Source organism: Ambystoma mexicanum, chromosome 7p (genome assembly GCF_040938575.1).
Source record: "Ambystoma mexicanum isolate Mex_15411 chromosome 7p, UKY_AmexF1_1, whole genome shotgun sequence".
NCBI lineage: Eukaryota > Metazoa > Chordata > Amphibia > Caudata > Ambystomatidae > Ambystoma > Ambystoma mexicanum.
The window spans coordinates 401,226,776-401,248,208 of record NC_090939.1 but is presented as its reverse complement, the minus strand read 5'-3'; the positions used below and the strand labels follow the sequence as shown (position 1 = coordinate 401,248,208).

General features: G+C 46.0%; 1 protein-coding gene across 1 annotated transcript in view; it reads left to right on the top strand.

Moving 5' to 3' along the window:
• Nucleotides 1-21,433, top strand: part of ROBO1 (roundabout guidance receptor 1) — a 2,404,538-nt gene that overhangs the window by 1,314,924 nt on the left and 1,068,181 nt on the right. Inside the window, exon 3 of the mRNA XM_069636443.1 lies at nucleotides 15,378-15,461. Coding sequence (XP_069492544.1) covers nucleotides 15,378-15,461 — 84 coding nt within the window. The remainder of the gene's footprint in view (nucleotides 1-15,377; nucleotides 15,462-21,433) is intronic.

The following is a 21,433-nucleotide window of genomic DNA, read 5'->3' as shown; positions in this document are numbered from 1 at the left end:
AGAGACACTGGCTTGGATGTGAGCTCTCTTCTTAGTGCAGACAGAGAGCCGGTGGCAGACCAGTTTGTTAGAGGATGCACAAGATGCCCACCATTTCCTCTCAGCCACGCTACACTTGGGTGACTAGGTCAGAGTCATACCAAGAGTTGCATTTGGCTTTGGGCTTCAAGTGGATCCACATGACAGGGGCAAGAACATTGAGAGTATCAGAGATAGCAGAGTGGACCTTGGAAAGGGCAGTGTCAGGATGAGAGTCAGCTAAAGTTGGAGGGGGAGAGAAAGCAGCAGCGAAAGCCTCGAATGACAATTTCTTTGAAAAAAATTTGAAAGTGCCGTCGACATGGGTTAGGGTTGGGCTTGGGTTAGGGTTGGGTGGTGGGAGGGTGGTGTGGGGGTTTTGGGGTCTGGGGGAAACCCCTCCCAATGTACACTAAAACCTTGAAACGTTACATGGAGCTGTCCAGTGCTGAAATTACACAGCTCCATGTACAGTTTCAAAGTTTTTGTGTTTATTGGCATTTTTATTTTTATTTTTGTAACTTTGAAATGTTGCATGGAGCTGTCCAGTGCTGTAATTTCAGCACTGGACAGCTGCATCTAACGTTGCAAAGTTACAAAAAAAAAGCATTGAAATGCTACTTTTAACATGTAAAAGTGCATTTCAATTGAAACCAGTCCGTGGGCCTCATTACACGGAAGGCGGTAGCCATGGCGCTATTAGCTATTAGCGCCATGGCTGCCACCTTACCGGCGTCGGAGGCCGGGTTCCCGGAATAGGGACTTACCGGCCTACTCCGACCTTTGCGGGACCAGTAAATCCCCATTCCGGGAACCATTCCCCATTCCCATTTGAGCCCCCATAGGGCTCAATGGGAATGGGGAAGGAGAAAATAACGGTACCGCAATTTGCGGTACTGTTATTAGCTCTGAAGTCCCTTAACGGGTCGTGTCCTTAACGTGTGGTCTGACCACACGTTAAGGACGGGACCTGCTGAGGGTCCTTGTAGTAGGGCGGTGGGGATTACTGGCACCGGCGCCCTTACCATTATACAATCTGTATACGTCTGATTTTGACCTGGCCATGCAAGGCATTAGATCATTTCCCCTGAGGATAGGTGGGGTGGCCATACCCTGGTTAATGTACGCAGACAACACAATTCTTTGGACCACACACAAATTGGCCTCCAGCGTGCCTTCAATGCATTGGGGGACTAAGCTAGGGCGCTTTAACTGATAATAAATCCATCTAAATGAAGGTCATGGTCCTGGGCAGAAGGTCAAAGCAGCAACACCCTCTCACATGGTGGCTCAATGACATTAAGTTAGAGGTTGTGGAAGGATACACATACTTTCCCAATTCATCGGAATCCAACATAGGGATCTCTTCAGGGAGACTGTCACTTGTCGTGTTCTCAAGAAATGGCTTTTGGTAAAACGCTTTGCAGCTAGTTCGGTTGGCGGCAATGTAAGATTTATCAGACCAGCATTGTTCCTGACCTGACTTACGGTTTGGACCTTCTTACCGAAGTACGTGTGGCTTGGCTAGAAAAACTGGAGGGGAAATTGATAAGGTTTATCCCAGCTGTCCCTAAGACCACTCTGATTCAAGCCCTAAGACTAGAAGAAGGGGTGCAGTGCTTCGGGCACATTGGCTCCTGAAGCGGTTCAAACTATATTGTGCCCTGAGACTATGTCCTTTGGACGACCATAAGCTCCTAAGTCTGGTCGCACGTGGCCTGGGTGTAACTTGCCAAAATCCCTTTATGGTAGCACTGACTAAAACGGGCGAGGCACATTGCGAAGTGATAGATTTCCAGCTCTCAAAGTTAACGGATTTCCCTGATTGTTTGCACTTATTGCAGAGGAAAACCTGGGACTGGGATCGAACTCGCTCAGAAAAGGCGATATACAGAGTTTACACAGTAGGCCTTTAAAATCGACAGCCACTGCACCTACTTAACCAGACCTTGCTCCCAAAAATTGAGAGATTTCATTGTGTACTTGCACCTAAATATCTTACCAACTTACAGGTATATTGGGAGTTGGTCTGGTGTGGTCCTTGAGAAAGCGGCTGTGTCGGCTGTGAGGTGAGCACATTGAATCTAGCGCCATATACTGACCCAATGTACCTCCCTTAACCATACATCGGGCATATTTAAGTTTTGTCTCCAATAGTGATAACATCCAAGGTGACCAATTTTGGTCCTCGTTATACGGGGCAAACTCCCTTGTGATTTTAGGGGCAGCCTACTACTTCTGGAAAAAAGCAGTAAAGTGCTTGGTTGGTGTTACGTGAGGAGCACTGTCTCGGGCACCCCATAAAGCAGCAGTCAACCTTATGAGCTATATTGTATATGCCTGCATTACATTTTAATTCTAAGTTTTATGATGTAATAAGTAGAATGGAATTGTGATCTTACTATGTTTTATGTAATGTTGTAAATGTATTTATTACTCATCTTGTGTCAAGGTAATTTGGTGTAACCGAAATGCAGAATAAAAAACAAAAAAACAGACCTTTTACCACTTAACATGTGCACTCAAAAACGTGCTGAACCAAAACAAGTGGCAACAGCTAGATACCTTAGGTGGCATAATATTATATATATATATATATATATATATATATATATATATATATATATATATATATATATATATATATATATATATATATATATATATATATATGTTGAAAAAAGAGGAGAGGGGCGCACTCCAGTTCCCTGCACAGTAAACCTTCTCAGCCACAGGTGTTCTCCTCCGACCGGTTTCTGTGCCAATACACGTCATCAGGGAGGCTGTCTTAACTTGCAGCTCACAGCAAGTGCAGGCGTTAACACTTAGTGATAATTCTGCTGCAAGGACCTCTGGTAGCTGTAGTCATCAGGTTTGCAAGGAACAAACTCACTCCCAATCCCATAAATGGGGTAAGGGGGGGGAGTAGCCTACAGTGAGGCACTCCAAAGTTGGGCATATATTACCCCGGTGCAGCACCCTATAGGATTTCTGAAGATTCCACCCTTCAGAAAACTTGCAAATGTGTTGAAAAAAGAGGAGAGGGGCGCACTCCAGTTCCCTGCACAGTAAACCTTCTCAGCCACAGGTGTTCTCCTCCGACCGGTTTCTGTGCCAATACACGTCATCAGGGAGGCTGTCTTAACTTGCAGCTCACAGCAAGTGCAGGTGTTAACACTTAGTGATAATTCTGCTGCAAGGACTTCTGGTAGCTGTAGTCATCAGGTTTGCAAGGAACAAACTCACTCCCAATCCCATAAATGGGGAAAGGGGGGGGAGTAGCCTACAGTGAGGCACTCCAAAGTTGGGCATATATTACCCTGGTGCAGCACCCTATAGGATTTCTGAAGATTCCACCCTTCAGAAAACTTGCAAATGTGTTGAAAAAAGAGGAGAGGGCGCACTCCAGTTCCCTGCACAGTAAACCTTCTCAGCCACAGGTGTTCTCCTCCGACCGGTTTCTGTGCCAATACACGTCATCAGGGAGGCTGTCTTAACTTGCAGCTCACAGCAAGTGCAGGTGTTAACACTTAGTGATAATTCTGCTGCAAGGACTTCTGGTAGCTGTAGTCATCAGGTTTGCAAGGAACAAACTCACTCCCAATCCCATAAATGGGGAAAGGGGGGGGGGTAGCCTACAGTGAGGCACTCCAAAGTTGGGCATATATTACCCCGGTGCAGCACCCTATAGGATTTCTGAAGATTCCACCCTTCAGAAAACTTGCAAATGTGTTGAAAAAAGAGGAGAGGGGCGCACTCCAGTTCCCTGCACAGTAAACCTTCTCAGCCACAGGTGTTCTCCTCCGACCGGTTTCTGTGCCAATACACGTCATCAGGGAGGCTGTCTTAACTTGCAGCTCACAGCAAGTGCAGGTGTTAACACTTAGTGATAATTCTGCTGCAAGGACTTCTGGTAGCTGTAGTCATCAGGTTTGCAAGGAACAAACTCACTCCCAATCCCATAAATGGGGAAAGGGGGGGGAGTAGCCTACAGTGAGGCACTCCAAAGTTGGGCATATATTACCCCGGTGCAGCACCCTATAGGATTTCTGAAGATTCCACCCCTCAGAAAACTTGCAAATGTGTTGAAAAAAGAGGAGAGGGGCGCACTCCAGTTCCCTGCACAGTAAACCTTCTCAGCCACAGGTGTTCTCCTCCGACCGGTTTCTGTGCCAATACACGTCATCAGGGAGGCTGTCTTAACTTGCAGCTCACAGCAAGTGCAGGTGCTAACACTTAGTGATAATTCTGCTGCAAGGACTTCTGGTAGCTGTAGTCATCAGGTTTGCAAGGAACAAACTCACTCCCAATCCCATAAATGGGGAAAGGGGGGGGGGAGTAGCCTACAGTGAGGCACTCCAAAGTTGGGCATATATTACCCCGGTGCAGCACCCTATAGGATTTCTGAAGATTCTACCCTTCAGAACACTTGCAAATGTGTTGAAAAAAGAGGAGAGGGGCGCACTCCAGTTCCCTGCACAGTAAACCTTCTCAGCCACAGGTGTTCTCCGACCGGTTTCTGTGCCAATACACGTCATCAGGGAGGCTGTCTTAACTTGCAGCTCACAGCAAGTGCAGGTGTTAACACTTAGTGATAATTCTGCTGCAAGGACTTCTGGTAGCTGTAGTCATCAGGTTTGCAAGGAACAAACTCACTCCCAATCCCATAAATGGGGAAAGGGAGGGGGGGAGTAGCCTACAGTGAGGCACTCCAAAGTTGGGCATATATTACCCCGGTGCAGCACCCTATAGGATTTCTGAAGATTCCACCCTTCAGAAAACTTGCAAATGTGTTGAAAAAAGAGGAGAGGGGCGCACTCCAGTTCCCTGCACAGTAAACCTTCTCAGCCACAGGTGTTCTCCTCCGACCGGTTTCTGTGCCAATACACGTCATCAGGGAGGCTGTCTTAAATTGCAGCTCACAGCAAGTGCAGGTGTTAACACTTAGTGATAATTCTGCTGCAAGGACTTCTGGTAGCTGTAGTCATCAGGTTTGCAAGGAACAAACTCACTCCCAATCCCATAAATGGGGAAAGGGGGGGAGTAGCCTAGAGTGAGGCACTCCAAAGTTGGCCATATATTACCCCGGTGCAGCACCCTATAGGATTTCTGAAGATTCCACCCTTCAGAAAACTTGCAAATGTGTTGAAAAAAGAGGAGAGGGGCGCACTCCAGTTCCCTGCACAGTAAACCTTCTCAGCCACAGGTGTTCTCCTCCGACCGGTTTCTGTGCCAATACACGTCATAAGGGAGGCTGTCTTAATTTGCAGCTCACAGCAAGTGCAGGTGTTAACACTTAGTGATAATTCTGCTGCAAGGACTTCTGGTAGCTGTAGTCATCAGATTTGCAAGGAACAAACTCACTCCCAATCCCATAAATGGGGAAAGGGGGGGGGAGTAGCCTACAGTGAGGCACTCCAAAGTTGGGCATATATTACCCCGGTGCAGCACCCTATAGGATTTCTGAAGATTCCACCCTTCAGAAAACTTGCAAATGTGTTGAAAAAAGAGGAGAGGGGCGCACTCCAGTTCCCTGCACAGTAAACCTTCTCAGCCACAGGTGTTCTCCTCCGACCGGTTTCTGTGCCAATACACGTCATCAGGGAGGCTGTCTTAACTTGCAGCTCACAGCAAGTGCAGGTGTTAACACTTAGTGATAATTCTGCTGCAAGGACTTCTGGTAGCTGTAGTCATCAGGTTTGCAATGAACAAACTCACTCCCAATCCCATAAATGGGGAAAGGGGGGGGGGGAGTAGCCTACAGTGAGGCACTCCAAAGTTGGGCATATATTACCCGGTGCAGCACCCTATAGGATTTCTGAAGATTCCACCCTTCAGAAAACTTGCAAATGTGTTGAAAAAAGAGGAGAGGGGCGCACTCCAGTTCCCTGCACAGTAAACCTTCTCAGCCACAGGTGTTCTCCTCCGACCGGTTTCTGTGCCAATACATGTCATCAGGGAGGCTGTCTTAACTTGCAGCTCACAGCAAGTGCAGGTGTTAACACTTAGTGATAATTCTGCTGCAAGGACTTCTGGTAGCTGTATAGGGTGCTGCACCGGGGTAACATATGCCCTACTTTGGAGTGCCTCACTGTAGGCTACTCCCCCCCTTTTCCCATTTATGGGATTGGGTGTGAGTTTGTTCCTTGCAAACCTGATGACTACAGCTACCAGAAGTCCTTGCAGCAGAATCATCACTAAGTGTTAACACCTGCACTTGCTGTGAGCTGCAAGTTAAGACAGCCTCCCTGATGACGTGTATTGGCACAGAAACCGGTCGGAGGAGAACACCTGTAGCTGAGAAGGTTTACTGTGCAGGGAACTGGAGTGCGCCCCTCTCCTCTTTTTCATCACATTTTGCAAGTTTTCTGGAGGGTGGAATCTTCAGAAATCTTATAGGGTGCTGCACCGGGGTAACATATGCCCTACTTTGGAGTGCCTCACTGTAGGCTACTCCCCCCCTTTTCCCATTTATGGGATTGGGTGTGAGTTTGTTCCTTGCAAACCTGATGACTACAGCTACCAGAAGTCCTTGCAGCAGAATTATCACTAAGTGTTAACACCTGCACTTGCTGCGAGCTGCAAGTTAAGACAGCCTCCCTGATGACGTGTATTGGCACAGAAACCGGTCGGAGGAGAACACCTGTAGCTGAGAAGGTTTACTGTGCAGGGAACTGGAGTGCGCCCCTCTCCTCTTTTTCATCACATTTTGCAAGTTTTCTGGAGGGTGGAATCTTCAGAAATCTTATAGGGTGCTGCACCGGGGTAACATATGCCCTACTTTGGAGTGCCTCACTGTAGGCTACTCCCCCCCCTTTTCCCATTTATGGGATTGGGTGTGAGTTTGTTCCTTGCAAACCTGATGACTACAGCTACCAGAAGTCCTTGCAGCAGAATCATCACTAAGTGTTAACACCTGCACTTGCTGTGAGCTGCAAGTTAAGACAGCCTCCCTGATGACGTGTATTGGCACAGAAACCGGTCGGAGGAGAACACCTGTAGCTGAGAAGGTTTACTGTGCAGGGAACTGGAGTGCGCCCCTCTCCTCTTTTTCATCATATATATATATATATATATATATATATATATATATATATATATATATATATATATATATATATATATATATATATATATAATATTACACATTCTGTCAAACCACGTTTTTAAAATCTCCCAAAAAATGAACTGGACTCGAAACACCCCAAATGTCGGGTGGTTCTACTTTTACCCGAACCATTTTGGACAACCCTAACAAAAAGAAATGCTTAAACGCTTTTTAAGATGTTAGCGTTTCAGTCCTCAGAATTAAAACACACACACTGGTGCACAGATGTGATATTCAGATTCCAAATTCAAGCATTTTCTTCACCAAACCAAGTAAACCTCCCAGGTTAAAGGTGTCATTTGAGCATGATTTCAGGTGCTAGAGAAACAAAATACCTTAAAATGCGGATGCACTTCAATAACAGAGTACCCCTTTGCAAATCAAAGCTAGTCCCTGTACATCATGTTTTATCTCATGAAACGGAAAGTGTCATATGACCATGCAATCACTGCAACCTAAAACATCCAGCGCAATAATTGCTTTGTTTCCAGAAACACAGTTGCTTTGTTTGTTATGTTCAGGTTATCCCGTCCATATGCATTTTGGAAATTCAATATGGCCGCCCATTCCTTTCACTCAATCGAACCGCTGTAACTTCGAACTCTGACCCAATCAATCTCTGCTCACAGGAAGGTTGACATACTGGAAGAATAAACTATTGCCCCTACGTTCTGCCAATCTCAAGGCAGGTTAAAGGTAATATTAGCTATCACTGGGGGGGCTGAGCGGTGCAACCCAAGGTAACAAACAATATGTGCGTTTTTTTTTTAAATACAATATTATCTTGCTCAACAGCACTTTAGCTGGTGATTTCAATTGAGGAAATAGAATAATTCATGATTGGTTCACTCCATCAGAAATGCGTTCTATATCTTTTATGTTGAAAACATGGTAACCATGAAGTCTGTTTTTGCGGTCGGGAATAAGAATTACTATGAAGATGTGCGCAATACATAAATTATAGAACTGCAGGAGGCAACTGAAGAACTGCGTGGTGTGCCTGCAGATGATCGAATGTTACGATATCGTTTAGGTGAAATGTTAACTGATTGTGTTTTGCAGCGCTCTAGATAAGGTTTATAACATTAGATAAGGTTTATAACATTATTAGAGCACAATGGGGCTCATTATAACGTTGCCGGTAAACCAGCGATAATACCGGAATGGCCGTTATTAGTCTTACTGGCGTGCTGACCGATGGAATCACTGCTGCATTACGACCCTACACTGGTATGCGCATCACCTTGGTGGTAACAGTAATACCGGCAAACCAGTATTACTGGCAAAACACAGAGAATGCCGGTAGTGCCAGCAAAAATGTAGAGGTAACCCTGATACTGGCAACGTTGCAGCCGGTAATACTGTTGCCAGTATTACTGTTGCTGGAAATACTGGCGCCTGTAACACCGGAAGCAGAAATAACAGCGGTGCCGGATCAGGAAGCTCCACGGAAGACATCTTCAAAAACAGATTCTACAGTGAATCTACCACTTTCAATTGCCCTCCAATACTGAAATCTGTTGCAGCACCATGGCACAGCAAAAGAAGACACGCCTCCCAGATGATTCCAATTGACCCCATGTACATGTGTGTACCGTGACCGTGAGCAAGTGTCCCCTCAGCACTGGCACACACCATGGGCGAATGTGACACCACATCACTACCACATCAAATGCACCGTGAGGACACACAAGGCCAGGGGATGGGGAAAAGGTTGCCATGTACATGCACCATAGGTGATACGTGTATATAAATTGAGGGACACTTGTAAACCATGTACATCCATGTCAGCATGTGAAGCCACACCGCACATGAAAACACCCCTCCCTGGCAGCCCAACAGTTTGTGAGCACATGCATGCACTGTGTACATCCCCAACAGGCACACCCACCATGTGTGAGTGGCAGCACCCATTGCACCAACACCACGCATGCGAATCTGGCCAACAGTACATCACTGGAACACACATACATGTCATATGAACATCCTGCAAGCTTGCATACAAGTCCACAACATGACTGATGGCATGTGATTCTATTCCTGAAAGGAACAAAGTCCATGGACAGCGATGTGCAGGACCTTCCCACTCCAGGCACTGCAGCTGTTACCACTTCTGCACAGGCAACATCCCTTGCCAGTGATAGCAGTCAGCAGAGCAGGGAGACAAGGTTGACACCATCACAGTCAGCAGAGCAGGGAGACAAGGTTGACACCATCACAGGCCCTCAACCACCACCCAAGAACACATTGGAGACTCTATCGACCATCTTGGACGACCCAAACCGTACGGTAGTAACGAGTGACCCCACCAGCAGCAAGACAGAAGACAAAGCTATCACTGCAGCCACCACTCTCATGCAATAGCCGCCACCTTTCATGGCACAAACCATGGCCGTCCCAGCAGTGGTGCATAGCCATCAGGGTATCAGCACAAACTCATCTCCAAAACATGCTTCACAGCCACAGCAACATCATGGCAGGGCACATCCATGTACCATCCACCGATGAGTAAAAGGGGAAGGTAGAGGTACACAACATTGCTGAATTGTCCCCATGTTTCATCCCTGAACCATCACAGAGCCCATTCAGCCTGCCACCATTACCTGCAACCAACATGGCAGAAACACTTGCAAGGCTGGAGGCCATAGAGCAGCACGAGGCTACCATAGGGGCACATGCAAGGCCAGCAGTTTAGCAAAGTGCAGGCCATGCAGGGGTGCCTCCAGGGCTGTACCCACAGGATCACATTGTCACTTGGGTGTTCTGCCGTGGTGGCAATGGGACAGAGGGTGCAGGAGCACACTGAGTCCACCTGGACACACACTGAGTCCACCTGGGCCTCTGCAGAGGCAACCAACCAGTCCATCCAGTTGAGCCTGCAGTACATCCGGGCCCAGGAGCTGGATCCCTCAAACCCTGCAACACCCACTGAGGGTTCCTTGCCAAGCACCCCGAGGCATCACTTACAGCTCTAGCTCACAGACACGAGGGCACTCATGTCAAAGAGGAGCAGGATATGACTGTCAGACACTGCAAGGGTGAATTAAAGGTGTACCTGGGGAGGGGAGTTGAGGTGGGGAGGTTGGAAGGGGAGTTGGGGAGGGGTGTTGAGGGGAGGTGGAGAAGGAGTTGGGGTGGGATGTTGAGGAGGGTAGGTTGGTAGGGTACTTGGGGAGGCGATTCGGGGATGGGTTGTGTGATGGACTGTTGTGAAGCGGAGGTGGGAGGGGAGTTGAAGTGTGGAATGGAGTTTGGGAGGAGAGTTCCTGAAGGGAGGAGGGGAGGAGACTTGGGTGGGGAGGTGGGTGGGGGAGTTGGGGAGTGGAGGTGGAGAGGGGAGGCAGGGTGGGGTGTTGATGGTTGTGGAAGTTCAAATCACCTTGACACGTACAGTCCATGAAACCTTGAACAATGACAGGACATTCCTTATTGTGTCAAAGTGTTTAATGTGACATGTGACTATATACAGATGTCCACGTGATCTCCTATGAGTCTGTGTGCAAAGTTATCTATCAGTTCCGGCCAAGCAGGGCACCCCTCGCTAACCTCAGCCCGCTCAGTGCGTGCCCCCACAGCACCCGCAGGCACTGTATCATCCTCCTGGGTGCAGTTATTATTATGACTATAATTATGATTATTATTATTGTTATTATTATTATTGTATTCATTGTGCATTGACCTAGCTTCGCACTTTTCAGTGGTACCAACAGAACAGATATGGAGCGGAGGATGCAGAGCGGACAGAGGAGAGCTACAGCTGTACCGGGTATTGGGGAAGGAAGGGTGGGCAGCGTATAGCAAATCAGGTGGTGCTAGGTGTGACGTGATGGCCTAGTGGTTCAACTTGGAATGGACAACAGTCTTGCTCATTGGTCATATTGCCAACTGTCATCTTCTGGCTATTTCTATTGTGCCCGAGGAGCCCCCAAGACATGATTTGGACAACACTATGGCCCGCACTCCCCATGGTGTCCATGCATATTGTGGAATGTGTTCTGTTGCAATCTGGTACCTTTAGTTCAGTTTGTGAGGCTGGCCTGTTGGGGTTGCATAGCTTGGCCATTTCCTGCTGCACCCATGTCCTACTCCTGTGGATTGCAGCCTGTCATGTGTGGGGTGCACGGGTGGGTCCAGCATGTACTGGGCCATGTCAGGGCATGCATTCACAATGTGTGCCTTGCCCCTCCCCCCAATTGCATGTCACTTGTACAGCAAGGCCACTGTATTTGGACATTTACTCACCCAACATCCGGGTCTGTTGGCCTCTTTGCCTCTCCATGTACCCCTGCAGTGTGCTCTTTCACAGGACCGTGGTGCTGTGTGTGGATCCTTTAAATCAGGCACAGCAGTGCATGATGGTGAGGGTGGTGTCACAGATGACCTGGATGTTGAGGGATTGGTACTGTTTGCATTTGCTATACGCATCCTCAGATGCCTGGGGTGCCACCAATTCCACATGGGTGCAATCCAGGGTCCCAAGTACATTGGGCATGTGTGCAATGGTGTAGAATCTGCCCTTGGTGTTGTTCTCCTGTGCCAGGGTGGTGGGAAGTGTGAGGCAATGTCCAACATGGTGCAGGAATGAAGTCAGCACCTGTCCAAGCACAATGGAGAAGGCTGGCTGTGAGATGCCATTCAGCGTGGCCACTGTGTGCTGAAATGTGCTAGTTGCTAGGAAGTGCAGGGCTGACACCTGCTATACCAGCGGTGGAATGGCTGTGCTGATGTGTATCCTGCTGCCAATTTCCTCCTGGATCACGGTCAGTAGTTCCACTATGGTCTCCCTGTTGAGGCGATACAGGGTTAGTATATGGCCATCTGTTTGGTTGTGCGGTGAGGCCCTCTCATGGGGTATGGGTGCTCTCCTTGCCCACCGTCTCCTCCTCCTCTCCTCTGCTGCTTGCTCCCTGTGATAGTCCTCCAGCTACTGCAGGTCAATGTCCAACTGCAACAGCTGCATTCTCACCCTCTCAACCCCTGTTGGATTGGTGTTTCTGAGGTGCGAGTGTGGCCTCATGTACCCTTCATGTGTGCATTGGATACACCTGGGTTGATTGGGAGCACCTGTGACCTGTTTTTGTTCGCCTGTGGGCATTTACCTCCACCTTACAGGTGGAGATTTATCCAGCATACTTTTTCTGGTATTTCCAGCAGGTTTTGGCTGTATTAGCACAATTTTCCCATCTCATGATCAGCCGGTAATACTGCTTTGCTGGTAATACCATCAGCCTAGGTACCAGCATCTGGTATTCCATCATCAGTAATACTGGCACCGGTGTGCCCAACCATGGTATTACGGGTGACGGTGTTATCTGCAATGGTATTATCGACTTCTCATGGTTGGCTGATATGGTAAACGTGGCAGTAACTGGTATGAATGCCACGTTTGTAGTGTCCAATCAAACATATAATGAGCCCCAATGTCTGTTGGTGGTTAGTGGTGGGTCATTGTCTGGTGGCAGCACTGAGTGTCCCTAAAAGCAGGGAGTTCTAGGGGTATTGTGTCTTGCAACCTCTCCTGCACACCAATTTAAATGTTGTCTTTCCCTACAAGAATTTGCCACTCCCTTTGGGAAGGAGAGGGTGGTCCTCATTAACTGCCCCAGCACTGTTTATGTATGGAGGACACAATTTCTGTCAAAGTCAAAGTTGCATAGGGAAAAAGTGTACAGGCTTAGCGTTAGGTGGAGGGTGATGCACCTGGGCAGAGTGCTGTGGCTGTGGATGGTGATGTGGCTCTAAAGGGTGAAAATGGCTGATGGGGCTTATGTGGATGTGCATGGTGGTGTTAATTTGGAACACGTGTGCATGCTGAGGATGATGCTGATTAAGGGTTGTTGCTTCCTCTATTGTGCCTCTTGAAATAGGCTGCAACTGGGTAGCCATGACATCTCTTTATGAAGTATTTAATGATGTGTGTACATATTTGTTGGTTTGACTTCAATAGAACCAATATGTTGTCTTGTAGACTTTTCAAAGTATGCATAGGCACCACACGAAATATATAAGCTAGGAACCTTCCTATAAAGATGAATGGGGAAAATGATCTGATTAGACAAAGCTCAGAATATAAATCGCATTCAGGGAAATATATATGAAAGCATCACATAGGGGGTCATTACGACCCTGGCGTTAAGGGGTTAATGGCACCGGTAAGGTGCTGGTGCCGTTAACCCCTTAGCGCCGCATTCTGAGGTCCCTTAGCGGGTCCCACTAAGGCCGGCTGGTAAAACCAGGTGTCCTTAGTGGGAGCCGCTAAGGGACCAGGGAACTAATAATGGGCCCGATAGTTGCGGGCCCATTATTAGCTCCCTCCCCATTCCCATTCAGCCTCATGGGGGCTCGAATGGGAATGGGGAAGGGTTTTTTGAATGGGGACTTGCCGGGTCCTCCAAGGTTGGAATGACCCGGTAAGTCCCCATTCAGAGAACCCAGACACAACTTTGGAGGCACCCATGGTGCTAATAGCATCATGGCTACCTCCAAACTCGTAATGGCCCCATAGAGTTGAAAATAATCTCAGCATGCAAAAACACAGGCTCAATACCTGTAGATTGCACCACAATTCACTGCATGGCTCCACGTTTTACCACATTCAACCGAACTCTAAATGTGGCACAAAGGGGAAGGGGCAATACATCCTAAACACTACATACTTTGCATTATTTAGTGTACATAACTGTTGTTTGATTTGGATTATAAATGTACTTCAATTTGCTAATTCCTGGCAAAATGCAGGGATTTCGGCAGCTGACGGTGGTCGTACTGGCACTTCTCCATCCTCATGAATACTTTGGTTATATCTGCTGTCATGGACAGGGGTCAAGTCCTAAAAATAAAAGTGGGGGACTCATCAACAAACGCAATGGCATGTGACATCGTGGGAAACTAGTGTATCAAGGTGAAATGCATTGGCTTTGCATAAGCACCCAAATTGCACAGGACAAATGGCATCTGTTTTTCATAAAATCAACACACACACAAAACCAAGAAAGGATATTTTCATCTAATAGTGTTTTTGAAAACGTTAATCGGTGTGCATGTTTTAAACTCCAATGCAAATGTTTTCCCTGGAACCTGCAGTACCGAGATGAGACATTTCCCCTTCAGTTGTTTGTTGTCTTCCTTCTGTTCATGTAGCGTAGTGGTGAAGTATCCCGCCTGCAAACCAGACGAACGCAGTTCGATCCATGAGGTCCTCATAAATTCAAGGAAGCCTTTCAATGTTTCTCATTTTAGCTGGAGGGGGGACTGAATCCATCTGCATGTACCCTCGACGTTAGCCCTGGTCATAGACACCTTTTTAATAAGGGTATAAACATGTCATACTTAAAAAGAGAATAGTGTAGTCCTATTTACTGAGTATGTTCTTCGTTTGTTGATACATAGCACGAATTGTTGAATAATAACCGATTGTGAGTTCTGTATGTACCCTCTCTGTCTTCATGCTTCTCAGTCCCCAAAAGACGTTGCAAATATCGAGGCATTTAAAAATCCCTATTTCAGATTTTTCCATGTCCGTTTATTTTATTTTTTGTCTGGAAGAAGGAGTTTGGCCTGTGGTTTTGTCATGCTTATTTTTAAATTTAAAAACAAAACTAATGTATTCCACAGGCAACAATCAACTGTTGCCACCCCACAGATGTTATTTGGGCCTATCCTTTTTGCATCCGTCTGCCTCTCCCCCCCCCCAACTACAGCCCCACCCCGCAGAAGGGATGTGCCGCCCCACTTCTGTCTGTCTGACAAGTCACAGGGGTTTCCCGTCCCCCACAAAGCGGCGCGATCCCCAGAGTCTTTAATTGCCATGAGATGAAGCAATGGTGTGGAGTGATCGCAGTCAATAGCTTTGATTAACAATAAGGTTGAAATGAGCAAACACCACATTCAGCAGCCCTGCTCCCCCGTCATCCTCCATATGCTCATCCCGGCCAGCACCGGCTGCTTCACCGTGGCCACACTTGGCACTTCACGCTCTGCGAGGTGGCAGTTTAAGGGCTGCGGGGCGCGGGAATAAAGAGCACAGGCACTGCACATTAGGGAGCCTTTCGGATTTACAGCATCATGTTGGCAAGGCTTTCACCTAGGGGAGCATATAACGGGCTTTGCAGAGGGAGTGCATGCTGTCTGCTGTCCCTGTGCGTGTACCTGTCGAATGTGGACGCCGTTGTGCCTGGACATGTGCTGCTCAAATTTGCCTCGACTGTTAGTGCTTTGAACCTCTCACCAGCTCTGGCGTTTTTTCTGACAGACTCCGACGACTTTGAAAAGGAGAGCGACAACGGGACACCACTCCCCACCTCGGACAATGATGACAACTCCCTTGGCTACACAGGTACAGAGTGTTTTCCACATATGCTTGACAGCGCTGTTTTCCTTTTACATGCTGCATGCCTTGCCCTGTGCTGTACATAGACCTTCTCTTCCATTTCTGACCCAATAACCAGAACTTGTCATGTTCACCCCTTCACCGCATGCCACGCTTTCTGAACAGTAGCTACGCTCAACATGGACTCAATGCAACCACGTGCTTAATGTGTTGTTCTACTAACAAAATCCCTCCTTTAAAACCGTGCAGTTTTCTTTTGAAGTAGGGTGCTTTCTTTTTCTCTAGCTTGCATTACTTTCGGGGAATTTCGTTTTGGTTAAATGTGTACTTTTTATTTTTAGTATGAGCTATAAGGTGGTGCTGTAGTGCCCCGTAAATGCCAAAACTATTACATTCAAGTACAGATTTGGAGAAATGGCATAGGTGGAGGAACACAGCGCTTGAAGGTGTCGTTTGGCTATTTGCCCACCCATTGATTGTCCATGTCCATGCTAGTCCCTATGGCCATTCTCACCCAGTTCCTGCCTCTCCCCGCCCATAACACCTTCTCATTAAAACGCGTTGAGCTCATTTAATTCAAGCCTTACAATCAAACATTGCACTCAAAGTGCTTGCCTGGATCTTTCAAAGCAGTCTTCTGAGAGTTAATGAGTTAATTGGAGTTGGTTAGGTGCTACTGGTGCAATAAAAGTATCTTAACCAGGTTTGGCTTCACTCCTTTTATTAGCGCTAAGTTGTCCTTCACTGAAGTCCTGTTTAAAACAAGCATTGGCAAAGCCAACAGTTTGGGCTTGTGTATACGTATTAGGTATTTGCCAGGAACTGCTATTCGATGACCATGTACTTGCACCATTTTGCACCTACTACTATGATAGCCAGTTAATACCACCAGACTTGGCTGGCCAAGTGCCTTTCCCATGCCTACACAAAAGTCAAACTGTTGGCATTGTCAGTGCTTGATTCTTTTTTTCTCCGAGGGAACTGAAATGGTCTCTAATAGCAATCCATACGATTCATTTTTGAACATCTTTCTATCATTGCTTGATTTATCGGCCGGTGGAGGCCTCATGACCACTGATCACAAATCATCTTGTACACATTGGGCCTGATTTACAAAAGTGTTTTACAAAGGTGCAATCCCATTGTAAAACACTTTGTAAATCAGGCCATTGTGTTTGAAAATCCACACACCAGTTATGCATCTGGTAGAGAACTTTAGCGCTTTGTTTATTCTCCAACTTAAGCACGGTTATATTTCCTATCCCTTTGACACACTTTCAGAATGTGACCTCTTTCATTGTCTAATCATTTCTATAATCTAGTCATATTTAAACGATTATTAGCACGAAAGACCCATTACTCTACCCTTCAAGATTAATTTACACTCTAGAAATGTGGCTTGGATCTTACTTATGGAAAATGTTACATTAACCTTCACGTTGGACAAGCAAACCTTCTTTCGCATAAACATTCAGCTTATGGAATTATATGTAAGAGTGATTTGTATTAATAGGTATTTTTTTTCATAGCTCTCAGTATATGTACATAGGCTCAGATGGCCCTTGCTTTAATAATCAATGGCTGCAAAGCAATTCTCACTGCTGCCTAGTTTTCTCGTACAGCAGCCTGAGCACCCACTTTATGCCTGGAAGTTAAATATTTCTTGTGTAATCAAATGCGACACGCTGTCAATTGTGTTAATTGTATTACAGTCTGGAGAACAGAATGGGCTTTGTGTGGCAAAGTAATGCTTTAAGTGAATCCATCACACACAAAAACAGAAGCATTTGGTGATTTATTGTTTTATATTAAATGGAACACTTTATGCAAAATGCTATTGTTATTTCTTAACTCACTGTATAGTTTTCTACAGGCTAATTATGATTTGAGGAAAGGGATTTCTAGTTTCTGAAAAGTCTCTGCTATTCGCTGTTGGGGAACCGAAAATCTCCTTCCATTGCTTCAAAAAGTGACGCAAAACCTGGCTATTTAACCAATACTAGGCAACTGCCACACAGTTTTACATTAGTGTAGCCACCCTTTCCTGACACCTACCAATGATACGAGTAACGGTACCCCCTTGTGCAAAAATATAATGACAACTATGTAATGACTACCACGGCATTAAAGACTTCTTAAAAATGCAATTAATATGCTTTTGTAAGCTCTATTAATGCCAATCATGTATAACCAAGCTGTCTGTAACCACACCGTGATACCTCAGGGCCTGGGCATGTAACAAATGCAATAAATAAATACATAAATAAATAAATAAATACTTCCAACAGTAGTGAAAAGAAGAAACATGTTGGAAAGAACACAGTGTTCAGTAACTACAACCGAGTCTCATAGAATATTTTGTCATAGAATATGGAGTGCTGTTATGCAACCTTCATTAGCCGTATACCTTAAGTGTTTCACCATCTAATCACTGCAGATCTACCTCAAGAAGTGGGGCTAGGTGTTCATTGTCTTACACTCTTCCGCCTCTGTCCCGGGTTCACCACCGTTTTATTTCTTGCTGTCTTTATGTAACAGTCTCCAAAGTCAATATGGCTATACGCACGTGCGAAGATCAGAGATGTCAATCACTCCCTCTCCTTCCCACCTCTCTCCTCCTGTAGCAGGCACTGCCCTGCTCACTGGCAGTACCTCCAGTGAGCTCTGTGGTGAGAGACACCTCAGTACACAGGGACTACACTCTAAAAGCATTCTGATAGCATGCCCCACTTTCTATGCATTGCACTGTCACAAGGTGACTCCTGCTTGGCCAGAGGACAGTGATGAGAACTGATGAAAACTGCACTCATACCCACACTAGCACTAAACCAGAAGTGATTCAACTCATAAAGGCGGAAAAGGTACAGCCCATCAGGCAGGGCCGCCGAGTACACAAGTGCTTTCATGAAAGTCCCTATTCTTAGAATGGGACGGCTTTCCTTTTTTTGCCACTGCCCCCGGCCCTGGCTCCCCCTGGGAAAAATAAAAGTCAGTGCCACTGCCATCAGGGATACCTCCTTCGCCTCTTAGGGAAGTGCAGGACAGGTGCAAGCTGTGCACTTTAGGAGGCCTATGAGCTAGAAACAGAACCAGCAACAATAGCTGTATAGTAACAAAATAAAAGACTGTCCAAACAAAATTCTATAAAAATCGGATGATTTCATTAAAATCGAAATTACACACAACTAAAAAAATCTATAATGACCCATCCCCTTAAGGGAAAACACACACAATATAGAGTTTGGCATCAAGGGGCACTCTGGCAATGATGGTTCTACTTGGGATTAATCAAAGCAAATTACTCAATGGTAGTTACTTTGACAAAATCACTTTTCATTATTTACGTTTTTATTTTTAAATTGGGGGGTCTCCATACCCCGTCCCTCCCACTACCCCCATATACCCCAACCCACCCCAACCCAACTCCCACCCCAACCGCCATGCACGCCAAGGCTAAAAAAATGTTTTATTTTTTTGTCAAAGTAAATTACCATAGAGGAGTTTGCTTCAATTAAACCACAGTACACACGCAATGATTTCAGCAGCAATGTTCAAGGTTACTGGCACTGTCTTTAAAAGGGTAGACACTGAGAGTGTTAGGAGTGGCTAGGACCCTTTAAGGTGGGCCAGGGGAACACAACTACTTCAAATACCTTTTATTGCTTGCCGTCGGGGCTCAACAGCATCACACCAGGCTTCAGGGTACTTTAAATGGGTCCTTGTGGTGTCCGAAAAATGTAAGTCCGTGATTTTCACTGGATTGAGGGCCTGGAGATGATTGAGTTGGCTCGAGAGGGTCGAAAAATGCAATGCAGTCAAGAAGTGGTAATCAGTTCAAATTGAGAGCAAGTAACAAGGTCACGAGGGTCAAGTCTGCTAGAAAGAATACCCAATGTGATGCAGTTCTTCAATGGCATTTGGGTCAAAAACACTGGAAAACAGACAGGTGATGGGTCAAGTCGGTGGCTCAGCAGATGGACAGCAGAAAAAAAAATTGTGATTGTAAAGGCAGCTACAAGTGTCTGCAATGGCTCAAAAAGCACCTCATAATGGTTGAGTTGGCACAAAAACAAGCAAGAGCTAGAAAGCAAGATCCAAAGCTGTTCTTGACTTTTGGTGGCAGGGGGACCCCAACCAAGGTTTGTAAAGGCAGGGTAAATCCTGTTGTCTGCCCTTTCCAACCAGAAAGGTATGTAGAAAGCACTTGCAAGGTTCTTTCACCCCATTGAGCAGGTCCCTGGGTACCCATGGTTTCAACAGTAGGCGTTGTCCATCCAGCTGGCCAGCCGAAACATTTCCTTGGGATGGTTAGACGGGGAACCTGCCTCTTCCTTGGAGAACCTTTTCTGCACATGTATGGCAGAGCATTTTGGGTCAGGTTGTACTCTGAACCTGGTTCACATTAATTCTTCTTCAAGTGCCCATTGATGGGTCACTAAGGGCAGGGTCTTCTCATTATATAGCCATCTGTTGTGGGGTCTAATCCTTGCTGCTGTAAAATAGTCATTTGACTTCCCATGTCATACTCAGCTTGATCTGTCTGCTTGAATTGGGGAGGGGGACAGTACGTTTGGAAACTCTAAGAAATCACAAATTGATAGAACCTTTCTTACACTGGACAACCTCTCCTGGCCTATTCTCACACTTCCTCCTTCCTGTGCCTGATGATATGCAAGTGTCTCCAGTAAGCAGAACATTTGTGTGAGCTCCCCATTGTACTAACAGGGTTGTGCTTGAAACACTGGTTCCCCCAGGGAGATTTTTTGTGCCGTGGAGAAGATGGCCAGCCGTCTTAGGGGGTATCAAAGAGAGAGTTTCCTTGGTGTACCCTTATGTTTTGTTTGTATGAAACCCGCCGAGAGAACTGAATACACACCCGTTCCTTTCATAAATTGGTCACTGCCCACTAAACTGACAATACAAGTACATCAATTGCTTGTGCCGGTGTAATATTGTAATGCAAGAACACACTGTGCCAAACTTAGATATGCCTTATATTTAATATGAATCAAACTGCCACCATACTCTGGGATCCAAACAATTATATAACTTTGATCATGGCTACCTAAGATAAGAAGTATCTCCTATATTTTGGCGATTTGTTTCCAAATGACATCCAGAACTCATAGACCATTCTTTACTAGTATTACATATATTTTCTTTAACAGGACATGGAAAAACTCAATATTGCTTGGCCACGATCAAGTCAAGGATTCGTTTGAGGGTCCTTTGGATAGAATGTTTTGTGGCAGCTGAGTCCTGTTTCTGGTGTGGGTTCAATGCAAAACAACACTGCAGCTGGAATCAGACCCTGCTTCAAGAGCAACGATCTGGCTCGCTTCTCAAAGCTTTTTAGGAGAGTATAAGCTACTCTTGCACCTGATTAATGAATTAGCCAGCAATGTTAGAAATAACTTCCCCGAAGAGAAAAAAAAGCCACAATTCTTATTCTGTATTTTAACCGACCTAGGAGTCACTTTCAGCTTTCTCTGCCTTGTGAGAATATACATTTGCATATCAGTGGGATCCCACCCATAACAAAGTCCATCTCAAACTTCCAGGCATATCTCCTTTCTGCAAGAGTACTGGCTGAACCACTAGACACATGTTTCTGTCTCCCTGCTGTCATCAGTGAGGTGTGACTAAGATGCCAGAAGCCCCTCTTGGCATGTAAAGTAAGGGACATCATAAGCATTTAGGGTAGGCCCCAGTGATTCATAATGAGCTAACAATGTGAGAACATATCTACACACGTTTACTGCCCATCATTATATAAAGAAAATACATGGAAATGTGTCACAGTCAAAGTGAAAAGGCATATGCCAACCCACTGTATGCCCATGTAGATGACGTCACCATCAGATAAAGAATACATTGTATGTGTACAGGGTTTGGCTTCTGCTATGTTTTCGGCTGTTGTGAAGCTATCATTCACCAAACAGGACCTCACTGCTATTAAACCTATAAAGAATTATTTA